This window comes from Phocoena phocoena, chromosome 13 (assembly GCF_963924675.1).
Source record: "Phocoena phocoena chromosome 13, mPhoPho1.1, whole genome shotgun sequence".
NCBI classification, from domain to species: domain Eukaryota; kingdom Metazoa; phylum Chordata; class Mammalia; order Artiodactyla; family Phocoenidae; genus Phocoena; species Phocoena phocoena.
In genome coordinates, this window is record NC_089231.1 from 67,262,530 (window position 1) to 67,279,401 (window position 16,872).

General features: G+C 54.1%; 1 protein-coding gene across 1 annotated transcript; it reads left to right on the top strand.

Moving 5' to 3' along the window:
- The first annotated feature begins 328 nt into the window (after nt 1-328).
- PES1 (pescadillo ribosomal biogenesis factor 1) lies at nt 329-15,505 on the top strand. The gene is made up of 15 exons (XM_065890059.1): nt 329-352; nt 2,960-3,039; nt 5,554-5,707; nt 6,860-6,969; nt 8,383-8,554; nt 8,639-8,728; nt 11,170-11,286; nt 11,405-11,479; nt 11,680-11,769; nt 11,922-12,049; nt 12,441-12,566; nt 12,698-12,882; nt 13,402-13,565; nt 13,706-13,867; nt 15,422-15,505. The coding sequence occupies exons 1-15, from the start codon at nt 329-331 to the stop codon at nt 15,503-15,505; spliced, it is 1,761 nt and encodes a 586-aa protein (XP_065746131.1).
- The last annotated feature ends 1,367 nt before the right edge of the window (nt 15,506-16,872 follow it).

The following is a 16,872-nucleotide window of genomic DNA, read 5'->3' on the forward strand; positions in this document are numbered from 1 at the left end:
GCAACGGGGCTTATAACGTCCAGCGCTCGTCATCAGGATGATTATAGAAATGCCTGAATACACGCCCATGCTTAAACATTAAAAATGTCTGTAACAGGCTCACCGATGAGAAAGAGCCCAAAAGATATGTCTTAGCGATTTTTTTTTTCAGAGGATTTAGTTTTAATCTCTGGGATAAAAATTCCATCTTTCAGTAGACTCGCTCAGGCACCTCCTTGGACAGCACGCGCAGGCCGGCGGCGTGGGGGCCTCGGGGCCCTAGGCAGGGCAAGTGCGAGAGGAACTGGTGGTGTCTACGCGGTGCTTGTAGATCCTTCTGCGTGGAGCCATGGGAGGCCTGGAGAAGAAGAAGGTGATGGGCGAGAGGCCGGGGCGGGTCTGGGGCAGGGGGGACGGGGGTGCCTCAGGGGATAGGAGACGGGAGCGATGGGGCCCGGGGACTGCGCCTTTCTCCGGCCTTGGATCCTCGTGGGTGCAGAAGCGGCTGGGATCAACGCGACAGGAGACAGCAGGCAGAAGGGGTTCGAGGATGGGCGAGGACGGCAGTACTTGTTCTGTAAAATAGGGGAAAGAATCCTGGAGTAGAGCTGTGAAAGAGCGTTGAGATTACCAAGCAAAGCTGCACCCCAAAACAGGCCGAGCCGGAGGATAACTTTACTGAAAGTGATGAACATTACGTAGAGCTCACCATTATTTCGAGCTCATCATCTCTAAAACTTGTGACTCCCTTTTCTGCTGAATCAGGCCTTGTCCTGGACATTGGGGATGGGAGACATAAACAACTAGTTGTGATCCCTGCATTCGTGGAGCTCACTTTCTAGTGGGGAAGTTGGACACTAAAGTAAATAACGAAATAAAACGATCACAAACAAGCCTGGCAGCGGAAACTAAGTGCCAAGGCCTTCGGGTGGAAAAGGCTGGCTGTGTGCAAGAAATTAAAGGATATCAGCTTGGCTGGGGTATAGTAAACCAAGAGGAGAGTGGCATCTGGTGAAGTTGCGGTTGGACAGGGACCAGGTCATGCAAGGCCTGTCAGGCACAGTGAGGAGACTGATTTTATTCAAAAAGCAGTAAGAATCAACTGAAGGGGGAGTAATATCCGTTTTTCAAGGAGTTGTTTTTGTTGCTGTATGGAGAATCACCTTGATGGCATGAAGAGATTAGAGAGGGGATGGGGATGAGGATGAGGAAGATGTAGTTGCCTCGATTGTCTCTGTCAGCTGGAAAGTTCCTGCTGCCAATCTGTTTTTAATCCAGCTATTGAGCTAAGTGCTAGTGATTGGAACTACAAAGATATAACATTGAAAACCTGACTTTGAGGTACAGGTGCAGATATGTAAACAAATCATGATGGTTTTTGTCGTTGTTGTTTGTTTGTTTTGTTTTGGCCACGCCCAGCGTCTTGCGGGATGGAACCCGGGCCCCATGCAATGGAAGCTCGGAGTCCTAACCACTGGACCACCAAGGAAATCCCAACAAATCATGATAGTTTTTAAAGCAGGGTTTCACAACCGTTTCGACATTTTGAGCCAGATAACTGTTGTGGGGAGGGTTGTCCTGTGTGTTGTGGGATGTTTAGCAGCATTCCTGGCCTCTTACCCCCTAGGTGCCAATAGCATCTAACAGCCCAAAATGCTGAATGCACCGCCATACACCCAGGGAGTAAAGTCACCCCAGTTGACTTTAATTATCCCTTTAATGTTTGAAAGAATAAGAATGGTGACAGTGTAGGGCAATAGAAAACAATTTTAATGAAAGAATGAAAGCAACTTCCCTAAGGCAGTCTGAAAGTCATCTTTGTACCCTCAGAACTTGGCGCGGGCCTGATCCCCAGTAGACAATAAACGTCTAAAGGGAAGAATGAATGAAGGGCATGTTTCGTGACTGTGGGATTATTCATAAACATACCCCTCAGAAGGCTACAGGTTTGTCCCTTTAGAGCTGGACCTGGCCATTGAGGCCTATGCTGTCTTAATCCAGAGGAAGACCTCGTTTGGGAAGGACGTGCTTGGTTAGCATTGCAGGGAGCTGGTACAGTGCACTGCTGCTCTATCAGGGATACAGACGTGTGAGTGTGAGGCAGCGTCTTAGCACCACAGATGTCCAGATGGTTGCACAACACAACATGCCCTTTGGGTGCCGGTAGAGACCAGCCCTTTTGTCTTTATTACCTCCTAGCATCTAGCTAAACACTTGGAACATAGTAGAGGTCTTGTGATTGTCTGTTGAATGAATGAGGAAGGAGAGAGGCTGTGTGGCTTAGAGTGTGCATTTTCAACTGGATGGTGTCATCCCGAAGGGAACAGAAATTGGTTGGGGGACATCTTAGACATTACAATGATGTGTAGCCCTCAGAAGGACCACATTACAGAAACATCTACAGTGTACCTGTGGTATTAACATTTTATGGGGCTGTGAGAGAGGGTGATTTAAGGGGAGAAAAGGTCTAAAAAGGCCTCTGGTGGTGGAGGGGTGGTTATAATGAAAAAGAAGTTGAGAACACTGGCTTAGTGGATGAGACACTCAGGTTCTGGACTTGGACCTAGGTCTGAATCCAGCCCCAGCTCTTAAAAAGCTATGTGACCTGGGCAGGTTATTTTACTTAGCCTGTTTTCCTCCCTTGTGAAATGAGAATTTTAATGGCACCCACCTCACAGTGTTGTGGGGATTAAATGAATAATGTGTGCAAATCAGTAATCATAATGGTCAGTACTTACAGCCACTACTAAGTGCTTGGCATAGCACCTGATCCACAGCAACCTCATGGTCCTGCATCATGCAGATGTATGTGTCCTCCTCTGTGCTGACAACTGCAGGGACAGTGCAGGAGCGCTCCGTCCCCACAGCCTCTTGGCCATTTATCCAGAGTGATAGTCGCCTCTTGCATGAGCAATGTCCAGAGGTTGCTCTCCGTCATTGTAATCATTGCTAATGGAGAATTGATTTTATCCTCCCCAAGTATGAACGAGGCTCTGCTACCAACTACATCACCCGAAACAAAGCCCGGAAGAAGCTGCAGCTGAGCCTGGCCGACTTCAGGTGAGGTTGGAGAGGAGAGGGGGACTTCGGGTGCCTGGCCAGTGAAAACTCAGCCACATCCCTCTCTTAACTGCACTGCTGCAAACTCTGTCTGGGATTCTGCTATTCCTTCTCTTTCTTACCTGGCTTTGCTTTAGTGAGCTGTGCTTTGCCAGGTGTGGTCCACGGGGAAGCTGGAGAACTGGGTCATGTCACCCTGAGTCTTCAAAATGGGCCCACTGGTGCAATGCACTGCTGCTCTCTTATCTGGGTCTTTGTCACCCATCCTCTCCCTTCTGGCAGTAGTGACCCCTGATCCTGCAGCTTGTGGTTCTCAGCTCCTTGGAGAGTCCAGTCCAGACTCTTCCACAGCCTGCGTCCTGCTGCCTGGCTCACTTTTCATCTTCCAAACGCACCCAGCACTTCCCACTCTTACAGCCGCTGTCCTTCTTAAGATTCTCTTCCCTCTGCCCTTTATAGGCAGACCTTGGAGATGTTGTGGATTCAGTTTCACACCATTGCAATAAAATGAATATCACAATGAAGCGGTTTCCCAGTGCATATAAAAGTTACATTTACACTATACTGTAGTCTATTAAGTGTGCAGTAGTTTTATGTCTAAAAGAAATGAACATGCATTAATTTAAAATACTTCATTGCTAAAAAATGCTAATCATTATCTGAGCATTCAGTGAGTGGTAATCTTTTTGCTGGTGGAGGGTCTTGCCTCGATGTTGATGGCTGCCGACTGATAAAGGAGGTGGTTGCTGAAGGCTGGGCTGGCTGTGACAGTTTCTTTTTTTTTTTTTTTTGCGCTACACAGGCCTCTCACTGTTGTGACCCCTCCCGTTGCGGAGCACAGGCTCCAGACGCACAGGCTCAGCAGCCATGGCTCACGGGCCTAGCCACTCCACGGCACGTGGGATCTTCCTGGACCAGGGCTCGAACCCGTGTCCCCTGCATTGGCAGGTGGATTCTTAACCACTGCACCACCAGGGAAGCCCCTGACATTGTTTTTTGTAAACAGATGTGCTGTTATCCAGGCTTTGTTGTCCACTTATAGAGCACAGGCAGAGTAGATGTTAGCATAATTCTTAAGGGCCCCAGGATTTTCAGAATGGTGAATGAGCATTGGCTTCACCTTAAAGTCACCAGCTGTGTTATCCCATAACAAGAGAGTCAGCCTGTCCTTTGAAATTTTGAAGCCAGGCATTGACTTCTCTCTAGCTAGAAAAGTCCTAGAAGGCATCTTCTTCTAATATAAGGCTGTTTCATCAACATTGAAAATCTGTTGTTTAGTTAATTATCTTAGCTAGATCTGGATAACTTGCTGCAGCTTCTACATCAGCCCTTGCTGCCTCATCTTGTACTTTCATGTCCTGGAGATGGCTTCTTTCCTTAAAGCTCATGAACCATCCTCTGCTAGCTTCAGACTTCATCCTGCAGCTTCCTTACTTCTGTCAGCCTTCATAGAATTGAAGAGAGTTAGAGTCTTGCTCTGGATTAAGCTTTGGCTTAAGGGAATGTTGTGGCTGGTTTGATCTTCTGTCCAGACCACTAAAACTTTATATCAACAATAAGGCTGTTTTGCTTTTTTATCGTTTATGTGTTCACGGGAATAGCTCTTTTAATTTCCTTCAAGGGCTTTTCCTTTGCATTCACAACTTGGCTGGCTGCAGTGCAAGAAACCTAGTTTTCGACCTGTCTTGGCTTTCACCATGCCTTCCTCACTGAGCTTAATCATTTCTAGCTTTTGATTTAAAGTGAGAGATGTGGGACTCTTCCTTTCACTTGAACACTTAGAGGCCACTGTAGGGTTATTTGTTGACCTCATATCAATATTGTGTCCCAGGGAGTAGAGAGGCCTGAGTAGAGGGAGAGAGACTGGGGAATGGCAGATCCGGTGGAGCAGTCAGAACACACACAACATTTATTGATGAAGTTCACCATCTTGTCTGGGTGCTATTCGTGGTGCCCCCAAAATGATTACAATAGCAACATCAAAGATCACTGATCACAGATCGCTATAACAAATATAATAATGATGAAATAGTTTGGAAATATTGTGAGAATTCCAAAAACGTGACACAGAGACATGAAGGTGAGCAAATGTTGGAAAAATGGCGCTGATAGACTTGCTCAATGCAGGGTTGCACAAACCTTCAATTTGTTTAAAAAAAAAAAAAAAGAAAATGCAATTACCTGCAAAGTGCAATAAAGTGAAATTCAATAAAATGAGGTATACCTCCGTGTGGCTGAAATGTTGATTTGTCAGCAAGGCCTTTCCTGACTCTCCCTGCTAAAAGAGGTACCTACCAGTTGGCCCCTGTCAGTATCCTGATTGTTTCTTTTCTGGTGCTTGGGACTGTCTGCACTATGTTTGTCGGGAACTTGTCACTGTCGGACTCCTGCACTAGAATGTGAGTTTTCCAAAGGGCAGGGCTCCTGTGTTCTCTGTTCACTGCAGTTTTCCAGGCCCAGCGTGCCCAGTGCTCAGCACGTTTGCTGATAGAAGGAGTGGCCTTTGTCTTCCAGGCGGCTGTGCATCCTGAAGGGCATTTATCCCCATGAACCCAAACACAAGAAGAAGGTCAACAAGGGCTCCACGGCAGCCCGAACCTTTTACCTTATCAAAGACATCAGATTCCTCCTCCATGAACCCATTGTCAACAAGTTCCGGGAGTACAAGGTGAGGCCTGGGCTCTAGGGTCTGGGTGGGGCCCTTCCCAGCTCTATGCAGACCCACTAACACTGACCTTGGGCAAATTGTTTGATCTCTCTGAGCAAGCCTGTACATAGGGTGAGGTAATTCTACCTCAAAAGGGTGTCGGGGGGATTGACTGAGATCTTAGGTGTGGAAATCATTTACATAGAACCTGACCAATGATTAATGCGTTACCTGTCATACTTTTCCCCTGGTTCTTTTGGAGAAGGGTAAATGTATTGCCTCTGAGGCAAAGATTGTGGTCTTTCAGGGGCTCTCTGGTGTGTTTTCTGCCCAAATAAACCACTCCTATTCAGGTTCTTTCTGGAATTGTTCCCAGGAGACCAAGCTTTTCATTCCTCAAATAGAAAGGATTAAATGCTTAAATACTGCAGGGAAAGAAGAAACTTAATTATACCAAATGCAAATAATTGAAAGTAGACTGCTGTTACTGTAGCCTTTGCCAAGCAGCAGGGCCAGGCTGTGGGGTACAGCTGCTGGCAGCCCTCTCGCCAGAGCTGGCCGAGGTGGGTGGCTGGACCTGTCCTGCTGCTGGGTTTTCCAGACACCTCAGCTCATTGCACTGGAACTGGGCCCCTTGTGGGACTGGCTGTCTCAGAGCTGCTGTTTACAGTCTCAGCGCAGGTGGCCTCTGAGCCTCTGAAGAAGTGCTTGGGGGAGGCAGTTGGTCAGTTTAGAGGACTTTCTGGGGCCACCATTGGCCTCAACTACGTTTTCTCGTGTGGCCCAGCCACACACGTAGGCCCGAGGCTCGTTTCACACACATGCGGACTGGTGTTTCTGGCCCAGCCTCCTGGCCCTGGTCTGTCTCACTTCTCAGTTGGAAAATAGGGCTGAAAACGTTATACTTTCACGTAAACATGCGGAATCAGCCCGTCTGAATGCTTATCCCTGTTCATCTGTCAGCGGGATGCAGTGGGGTGGCTCTGTCGTCAGTCTGGGTCAGGTTCGCTGCTCCGTGGAGGCGGCTGTTGTGCAAACCCCGGGCTGAGGGGGCAAATCGTGCCGGCAGACAGCCGTGGTCAGAGAGCCCTCCTGCCCCGAGCATCCCTCCTCCACGGAAGGGGTGTACGGGAGCTGTTGGCCCCACATCAGCGGTCTCCTCCTCTCTCCCAGGTGTTCGTCCGGAAGCTGCGGAAGGCCTATGGGAAGAGTGAGTGGAACACGGTGGAGCGGCTGAAGGACAACAAGCCCAACTACAAGCTCGACCACATCGTCAAGGAGCGGTGAGCCGGGGGTTCTGACCTGGTGCTGGGGGTACAGTGGGGAACGGGGCCGAGACCCTGCTCACAGAGCTGGCGTCCTGTTGGAGGAGACAGCCCAGAAAACAAACTGGCAAGTTGTTCTAATGGTTGCAAGTCCACACGAGTGCCACGAGGGATGCTCTCCAGGAAGGGAGCTGGAGGACGCACGTTAGTTACAGGCTTGTCAAAGGAGGTCTCTCGGGGGAGACAGTTGAGCCAGCCAGGGGAGGCATGGTTCAGGCAGAGCAAACAGCATGTGCAAATGCCCTGTGGTGAGAGAGAGCCAGAGTCCTGGGGGTATGCGTGGGGTGCATGGTCAGTCCTGGAAGCCGTGACTGGACACCTCTGATCTCAACTGTTTCTTGCCCATCCTTCTCAGCAGTTCCCGTCATTCGTTGACTAAATCAGTGGGGACACTTGGCAATGTCTGGAGGCACTTCTGCTTCTCCTGACTTGGATGGCAGGGGGTCTACTAGTATTTAATTAGTAGAGGCCAGGGATGCTGCTCAGCACCCTGTAGTGCACAGGACAGCCCCCACGACACGGGACAACCTGGCCCACAATGTCAGTGGTGGTAAGGTGCAGAAACTCTGGGCTAACTGAATGTCTGCCTTCTCTTGGTGGCTGTTGGCCCTGGGAACACTTAGCTCCAGGCTGGATGGACTTGGCTTCGTTGAGTCGGGCCAGCCATGGGCTAGCAGGGCAACAGCCTTGGCCTGGGAGCTCAACAGCAGGTGTTCTCACCCCAGCCCGTGGCCACGAGCTGGGCAGTCCGCGAACTGCTCCTGCTCCGAGCAGGTCCTCCTCTAACAGAGAGACGACGCGTGTGACACAGCTGTCCTATGGAACAAATGAAAAAAAAAATGCGCAAGAAAAAAGCAAGTGTCTGGATTCATGTGCACGCTAGATGGCAGTATGGTGGCGTTCCCATTCTGCGTCACCTCCTTCTCCTCAGCCCTTGCTTAAGAAAGAATGGCCAGTGCTGTTTCTAGGAAAGGCCCGGGTTGTTGGGTTTGTCTGTGAGGTGCAGAGCGAGGAAACTTCGAGGCACAAGAGGGGGCTGATTGAGTCTTTGGCCTCTGAACCAGGAAACCAAGTGCCTCTCTTGTTCTGAGAGGTCCCTGCGGACCTTTCTTCTGTTTTGCTCTGTGTCTGAAGACCTGGCTGGCCCCTCCTGACTCAGACTTCTCTGACCTCAGAGCCAAGTGGGCACATCCTGGTTCCGTGGTTTCTCCGGAAGCTGTGGGGAGGTTGGCGCTGCCAGGCCCCAGGGCGTTGCCCAGCTCCCTGTTCAGGAGGTGGCAGTGGCAGGGCCTGGGGTGGGGCAACGAGATCGGGGGCCCCTCAGAGCCCAGGCTGAGCGACCCTGTGAGCGCCACCCTCCTGGCCACGCAGGTACCCCACGTTCATAGATGCCCTGCGGGACCTGGACGACGCCCTCTCCATGTGCTTCCTCTTCTCCACCTTCCCACGGACCGGCAAGTGCCACGTGCACACCATCCAGCTGTGCCACCGGCTGGCCGTGGAGTTCATGCACTACGTCATCGCCGCCCGTGCCCTGCGCAAGGTGAGCCCCGGGGCCACCCAGTGGGGCCCAGCCCCCCGCCCCGCACCCCCATGTCCTCACCACGCTGTCCCCCCTCCACCGCAGGTCTTCCTGTCCATCAAAGGCATTTACTACCAGGCCGAGGTGCTGGGCCAGCCCATCGTGTGGATCACGCCTTACACCTTCTCCCACGATGTGAGTGCCCACAGGGAAGGGTTGTGCAGGGACCATTGCTCCCTCTCTGCTTCCTAGACAGAGATAATGGTGTGGGTGAAGGGGGACTCTTCCTGTCCTGCAGAACCAGCTGGGTTCCTGAGTGCCGGCCAGGGTGGTTGGGGGGGTGTGGTACAGAATTGTAACAAGAGCCCGAGCCAGCCTGACTCCAGTACCTTCTAGCTGGTTGACCTTGGACGTGTTCCTTTACCTCTCTGTGCCCAGTTAATAACGTGCTTCCACCTTCTAAGCCTTGTGAGGATTTGAGGGAAAAAACCTTTAAAAGTGACTGGTGCTTGGCCCTCGGGGGTTGCAGAACCAACAGTGAGCGGCCACCGGGGCCGAGCACTGCCTGTATACACGGCCCTGCCCTCCAACCTGCTGGGTGCTCACCCCGCTCTGCCACCCCCACTCCTGTGCCCCACCCAGAACTGGGGACTGGGTGAGATTGGGGAGGATGAGCACAAGAGGAGTACTACTTATTACTGGCACTATTTCTTACTCATCTTTCTTTTTAAGACTGTGAGAATTTTTGGCAGGATCCGTTGAGAGAAATCTTGGTTTGGCCTCCATATGGGGGTTGTTAGCCTCTAGTCTCCCACAGGGTCTCAGGCTTGGCGCCTGACTTATCCTGCTGTGGACCTGCATTTGGCCTTGCTTCCTGCTTGTGCCTTGAGTGAGAACTGGTGCCTTCAGTGGAGACTCAGCTGGATGGCAGGTTTGCTGGCCAGGCAGCGGGTGCTCCAGCATGAGCTGGTGGTCTGGGTCCCCTGGGCCACTGCTGATTACTCTGGGCTGGGGGCCACAGGCCGGAACCCCCGCTGAGTGCAGAGCAGCAGTGACAATTGGTGGCAGCCTGTGGTCTTTGTGGGTGAGAGGTGCTCGGCCCTCAGCAGTCTCTGTGCCCACTCCCTGGGGGCAGGCGTGTGTGCAAGTCTGTGCTCTTCCTTCTTCCCCTCTCTGTCCTTCCTCTCCTCTGTCCTTCCTGCCTTCTCTGCCCTGCCTTCCCTCCTTCCTCTCCGCCCCTCCCTCTCCTTCCTTCTCTCTGATGTCCCACCCCCTCACTGCTCAGACTGGTCTTTGTCTGTACTGCCAGTGGTGAATAGGGCCCTGTGGAGGCCGGCCTCCACACAGCTGGCCCTGGAGGAACGGGGGAGGGCACGGGCCACCCCTTCCTCCTTCCTCTCTGGCCAGGTCACTGCCGCTGCTTCCTCTCAGCAAGAGGATGGGGGACCAGCCCTGGGTCATAGTTGGGGCACCTGTGCAGCCAGTGCTGGGCTCCTGGCAGCAGGACCCAGGCAGATAGCGGGGCCCAGGGGGCTGCTGTGCTGTGGGGCAGTCACTGCTCACGTGCTCCCAGGCCCGTCGAAGGCCCTGGTGGATGCTCATGGAAGGACTGAGGTATCAGTGGGGGACAGGTGGGGCACCTCTTGGCCCCTTTACCCCCACAGCCCAGTCACTGCCTGTTGGCAGGATGTAGAAACAGCTCAGCGTCACAGGCACACAGGCACAGAAGGGATGCTGTGATCATTACTGATTTCATCATTGCTTGGCATATCCCTCTGTCCAGGTCTCAGAAGTTGGCCAGGCTGGCCTGGCCTCTCTGGTATGCCAGGCAGTGCTGCTCAAGGGTCGCGACACTTTGGTTTGGGTCTCAGATCCTTGCCCTGTTTTGTTTTATCAGCTCCTCAAGGTTTAAGACGAGCCCTCCCGTGTCCTCCGCTTGCTCTGTGTTTTTGCCCCAAGCAGGCAGCATTTCTCAGGAGCTCCCTGGGGCTGCGCCAGGCAGCTGCCCAGCCTGTCCTGGGTCCTCGGGTTGTGCCTTTGTCTCCGGCTCGGGCCCAAGGCAGGGTTGCTGAATTCTGAGTATCTGTCCGAAGGCTCCTGCCAGGGCTCATAGGTGCTGAGTACCGCCCGCCCACTACCCCCACCCAGGCAGGTGGGCTGATCCAGGGCCACCTTTCCCAGCCAGGCCCCCAGGTGCTCATGGCTGGCCCCAGAAAAGATGGTAAATGGAAATTACGGGATGGCTAAGGGAGCAGGTGTGGGCGGCCTCTGCAAGAACAGAAGTCTGCCTTGCAGGGTGAAGGGGAGAGCTGGGGCAGGGAGCGGGGGCACCAGCCTGTCCCGGGAACCTCGTGACAAAGGCTTCCCTCTTCTCACTCCTAGCATCCCCTTTATGGCACGGGGATCTGGCACTGGCCTCCAGGACAAGCCTTGGGACCCTTGTCCAGAGCCTCACTGGTGCCCAGAATGCTCCTGGGTAGGGCCATGCCACACAGCCTCTTCTCCTGGGGCAGAGCTCCGAAGGCGGGGCCACCCTGGAGGAGCTCCTGGTCCTTGGGCACCCGGAGCCCCCACCCCACATGGGTTGTCAGTGCCGTCTTTGCACCGACACTGCTGATGCATCTCTGTGTCCCCAGCACCCAACAGACGTGGACTACAGGGTCATGGCCACCTTCACCGAGTTCTACACTACCCTGCTGGGGTTCGTCAACTTCCGCCTCTACCAGTCGCTTAACCTGCACTACCCTCCCAAGGTAGGCCCCAGCCCAGCCCAGCCCCTTCTCCTCACTGGGCAGAGGCCACGGCCTCTCTCCCCACGTGGAGGTGGGGGCTGGGGCAGCCTCTTCCTCTGACCTTCCCCTTGCCTCCCAGCTTGAGGGTCAGGCCCATGCAGAAGCGAAGGCCAGCGAGGACACCTATGCTTTGGACTCCGAGAGCTCTATGGAGGTGAGAGAGGCTTCCAGCGTTGGCCCTGCATCCCCCAGAAGGGTGGTTCCTGGCCTGGGGGTGGAGGCGGTCATGGCTAGATAGGTGGTCTCAGGGCTTAGCCTCAGAACTGAAACCCACTGATACCCGGCCAAGAACTGCCAGCGCTACCCCTCCCCACCCGCAAGCAGCATCCCTGAAACCCTGCTACTTTCCCACAGAAACTGGCCTCTCTCAGTGCCAGTCTGGCCCGTGTGGTGGTGCCTGCAGAGGAGGAGGAAGCTGAGGTGGATGAGTTTCCTGCTGATGGGGTGAGGACTGCGCTGCCCTCTGGAAGCGGGGGTTGGGGAGGCGGGCGGACTGAGGGGTTTAGAAGGAAGCTGGGGAGAGGCTCGTCTCCAGCCTCTGCTTCCAGTGGGGTGCAAGCAGGCCTGATAGTGTGAGCAGCCCCTTTTCTCAGCAGGAGATGGTGGCGCAGGAGGACTGCAGGAAGGAGCTGGAGGCTCAGGAAAAGCACAAGAAGCTCTTCGAGGGCCTGAAGTTCTTCCTGAACCGTGAGGTGCCCCGGGAGGCCCTGGCCTTTGTCATCAGGTGGGGAGCCTGACAGCACTGGCTCTGCCATACTGGGCTGGGTCCTGCCGTAGACAGCGCGGCCCTGGACGCCCATCGGTAACAATGGGCTGGCGTCAGTATCTGCTGCTTAGGGCTGTTGTGAGGATTCAACAAAATGGGTGTGGAAAACTCAGCACACCCCAAGCACGTGGAAAGCACCCATTAGAGGGCAGCTGGCATCACTTCCTCACCAGCTTAGGGCAGAAGGTCTCCCCTGGGCCAGCACTGGAGGCGTCGGCCGATTGGAAGGGGGGTTCCTGGGGTGGGGAGGGGACAGGTGTGTCCTAGGAGCGTGAGCTTGTGGGCCAGTGGGTTCCAGGGTGGGCACCTCATGCCTCAGTACCCTCATGGGCTCCCCCTGTGCCTGTAGGAGTTTTGGAGGGAACGTGTCCTGGGACAAATCTCTGTGCATTGGGGCCACATACGACGTCACAGACTCTGGCATCACCCACCAGATTGTCGACCGGCCTGGGCAACAGACCCCCGTCATCGGCAGGTAGGCCCCCAAGGCCCTCGTCTTCCTCCGCCTATTTGGGTTTCTGGGGGCGGAGGTCTGTCTCCAGGCCCCTGCAGATGCAGTGGGGTCTCGGGTGGCCCCACAGCTTTCTCTGCCCTCACCCTGCGCAGGTACTACGTGCAGCCTCAGTGGGTGTTTGACTCTGTGAACGCCCGGCTCCTCCTCCCTGTGGCAGACTACTTTCCCGGGGTGCAGCTGCCTCCACACCTCTCGCCCTTCGTGTCAGAGAAGGAAGGCGATTATGTGCCCCCTGAGAAGCTGAAGTTGCTGGCCCTGCAGCGGGGAGAGCACCCAGGTGAGTGAAAGGGAGCTGGGCAGGGCGGGGTGGGCAGGCTCCTCCAGGCTGGCCTCGGCTCCGGGGGCTTCACCTGGCTGTTTCCCTTCTTGGCTACAAAGGTGGCAAGCTCCAGAGAACAGGGCAGCAGGGGTACAAAGCCCTTTAAACTCTCATCGGAGTAATGTGGCTTAGGAGGAGGAAACGTTTGTGTCTTATAATCCAGTGTTACTTGATGTCCAGAGTGACTGAGCAGAATGGTCTGGAAGTTCCACGGGAGGCAGCAGAGCTGAGGGGTTGGGGGCGTGGAGTATGGTCTGGAAGTTCCACGGGAGGCAGCAGAGCTGAGGGGTTGGGGGCGTGGAGTTTGCTCTGAAGGCAGCTGGGCCTGTGGTGGAGGTGCCAGAGGGCCTGTGGTCGGGATGGCCCTGCTCTGCCTTTGGAACGTCTGTGCCAAAGAGGGTGGTGCCTGGCGCCAGTTCTCTCGCCACAAGGGGAAGAGCAGGCTCCCGGGTGTTTGTAATCCTTGGCTGTTTGTAGGAAATTTGAATGAATCTGAAGAGGAGGATGAGGAGGAAGATGATGAAGGTGATGGTGATGAAGAGGGAGGAAAAGAGGAGGAGGAAGAAGACAAGGAGGCTGGTTCGGAAAGGGAGGAAGAGGCCCGACTGACGGCCCCGGAGGAGCCGAGGATGGAGGGGAAGGTACCAGGGAGTTGATTGGGTTCTCGGCCTGGGAAGCAGCCCCACTGGCCACCCTGGTGCCAGAAGGATGGGAGCTAGGGGGCTGGAGGTAGAGGGTGGGGGTCAACCTGCATCCACACGTGTCCCCACTGTGTCCCCAGAAGCCCAAGGTGATGGTGGGCACAGTGAAGCTGGAGGATAAGCAGCGGCTGGCCCAGGAGGAGGACAGTGAAGCCAAGCGCCTGGCCATCATGATGATGAAGAAGCGGGAGAAGTACCTTTACAACAAGATCATGTTTGGCAAGAGGCGCAAAATCCGCGAGGTGAGTCTCCCCGCTGCCTGAGGCTCCAGCTGGGGCCGCACAGCTGAGCTTCGAGGCCGGCTGGCTCTCCCGGGCAGTCTCTGGGCCCTTTTCTAGCATTTTTCTGACGTTGTCTGCCTGCCCTGGGCATCTTGGTGTCAGTCTCCTTCCTGCATCTGGTGGTTTCTGAGTCTGCTGGGATTGGGGGCCAGAGCTGCTGCAGCAGACTCGGGGCCTGCACTTCACAGAAGTGCATGAAGCTGGAGGGACTGTGGGAGGTTTTGGTTCAGCTTCTGTTTTGTTTCCTCTCATTCACAGAGCCACATATGCTCAATATAAAAGAAAAAAAAATTTTAAGAGAGTTCTGTGCATACCAGAACTTTGTAATGGACGCAGAAGTGGCTCACAGTCTTGCCCTTGGGGTGATCTGTAGTAATAGCCCCCCAGGTTTCTTTTGTGCATATAACAACACAGATGTTATTTGGGGGGCATTGTGCTACACATACAGGCAGAGCTGGTTTTATGGCACTTAGCTTTATTGCACTTCACAGATAGCGAGTTTGTTACAGATGGAAGGTTTGTGGCAACTCTGTTGAACAAGTCTGTTTAGCACCATTTTTCCAGTATTTGCTCATTTCATGTCTCTGTGTCACCAGTGATGGTAATTCTCACAATATTTCTGACTTTTTCATTATTATTATATTTGTCATGGTGATTTGTGATCAATGTTCTTTGATGTTACTGTTGCAAAAAGACTATAATTCACTGAAGGCTCAGACGATGGTTAGGTTTTTTTAGCAATAACGTATTTTTTATTAACGTATATGCACAGTGTTTTTAGACATAATGCTATTGCCACTTAACAGACAACAGCATAGCATAAACAGAACTTTTATATGCCCTGGGAAACCAAAAAATTCACGTGACTCCCTTTATTGCAGTATTCGCTTTATTGGGGCGGTGGGTGGAATCCAACCCACAATATCTCCGAGGTCTGCCTGTAGGTTGTTCTGCATGAACTGTCCGTGGCATCATACAGCGCATGGCCTGTTCCCTGCTGACAGGATTAGGTTGTCTCCCTTTTATAGTCGTTCTCAGAGAACAGTCCTGAGCACCTCTCTTCCTACCTCCAAGTGTCTCTGCAGGGTAAATTCTTAGGAGTGTAATTGCCAGGTTGAAAGGCCACCTGTTTTGGAATAGATAGTGCCACATGGCCCCGGGGAAGGACTGTTCCAGGTCGACCCCACCCTAGCAGCTCCTGGTGAAGGTTTGAATGGCCCCCAGCTTTCCCAGGTGAAGGGGGTCAGTGGGGCAGTTGCCTCCAGCCCTGGGAGCCTGCAATCCTCCTGACTTGCTGTGGGCCCATAACTTCACAGAGTCATAAAGGCAGGGGTGAAGGCACGGTTCCTCACCTGAGGCTCTTCAGAGGGGTTTGCTTTTTCCCCTTGGTAACTTGCCTGTTAGCTTTCCTGGAAGCTCTGCTTTTAAGGGGTGGCCTTGAGTGGCAGAAGGGGGAGTCCCCTTCCCCAGCCTCCTCTCCCCATCACAGCTTAATCCTCCCCTTCTTCCTCACAGGCCAACAAACTGGTGGAGAAGCGGAAAGCCCACGATGAGGCTGTAAGGTCTGAGAAGAAGGCCAAGAAGGCAAGGCCGGAGTGAGTGGCGGCAGCCTCGCCATGGGTGAGGCCAGCTCCTGGAGGCTGGACTTGGCACAGGGACCCAGAGGGCCTGGGCTTGGTGACAGACCAGGGTCTTTTCTGTTTTCATCCTTCTCCTCCCTCTGCCGGCCCTGGCCTCCTCTCAAGATCTCTGGCTGGGCCCATGGACAGCCCCAGCCTTGCTCGGATGGAGCTCCCTGCTGGTGGCTGGGCAGAGGAGAGGCCTCTGCCTCTCCTTGACCCCGTGATGCTCCCGGGGGTCAAGCGACACAGGGGGCGGGACCCGACCAGCCCCTCACTGACTGTTCCCATTCACCCTGGCTTTCTGCATCCCCTCCCCCACACGTACGGTTGTACCCACGATTTTCCCAGTGCTCTGATGCGGGGTAGGGTGGGGAAACATTTGTTATTAAATGGCTGGAGTTCTGCAGCCAGTTGAATTCTGTGTTCATGAGCCTTTCTGGGGTTGGAGAAGGGCCACCTAGTGCTCCAGGTTGGCCAGCCCTCAGTATTCTCTGAGAGGAGCCGGTCACTGCTCGGAGCTTTCTGGCTGCCTGTGGATCCCTTGGGGTCCAAAGGTGCCAGAAGGTAGGCGCACATTCCAGCCCAGAGACTTTTCCTCTGTGAACCTGCTTCCTCACGAGTAAGCTAAGCATAGAAATTCTGGAGCCTTCCTCCCAGGCATGTGTGAAGGGTTCAGTGATAATGTTTCAGAGAGTCACTAGTGTCAGGTGTCTGGTAGGTAAAGTACTCAGCAAACACCAACTGTGATTGTCATCACTTCCTGCTGGAGTCAGCTCGGGAGGTAAAAGCCAGTGTCTGAAGGATCTATGGGGCCTGAGTTGAGGGTACCTAACTTTACCTTGTGGGCTTATGGGCAGAGCTGCCAAGGACCCCCAATGTGGCTTTGCCAGCAGCTGGACTTGTAACCCTGGCTGGGCCATCCTTATAGCTTCCCACTTGACCCTGGCAGTGCCCTTGCAGAGGCCCAAGGGGACATGCCCTTGCCTGGACTGCCGGTGCCTCATGGCAGAGCCAGGGCCACTCAACCCCTCCCAGGTCAGGCAGGGAGATTCTGAATGCCCCCCCAGGGTGCTCCTGTGGGCTGACTGCTCTCAGGAGCAGGGCCCAGGATGGGGAAGTATGGGTTTGGAACTGGGCTCCTCCTTTGCCAAATCTAGGCATTTGAGGGCCTTGGCCCTCTGCCCCTCACTCTGTAGAAGTGCCCAGGCTCTATAGAACTCTTTTGGGCAGTGTCTTCAGACCCAGCCTGTGCAGGGGGAAGGCAAGAGCTTGGGCAGCCTTTCTGGCTGAGGGAGTGGAGAACCTAGGGCTCCTGTCTCACTGGGCCTCGCCGTGGGTGTGCTG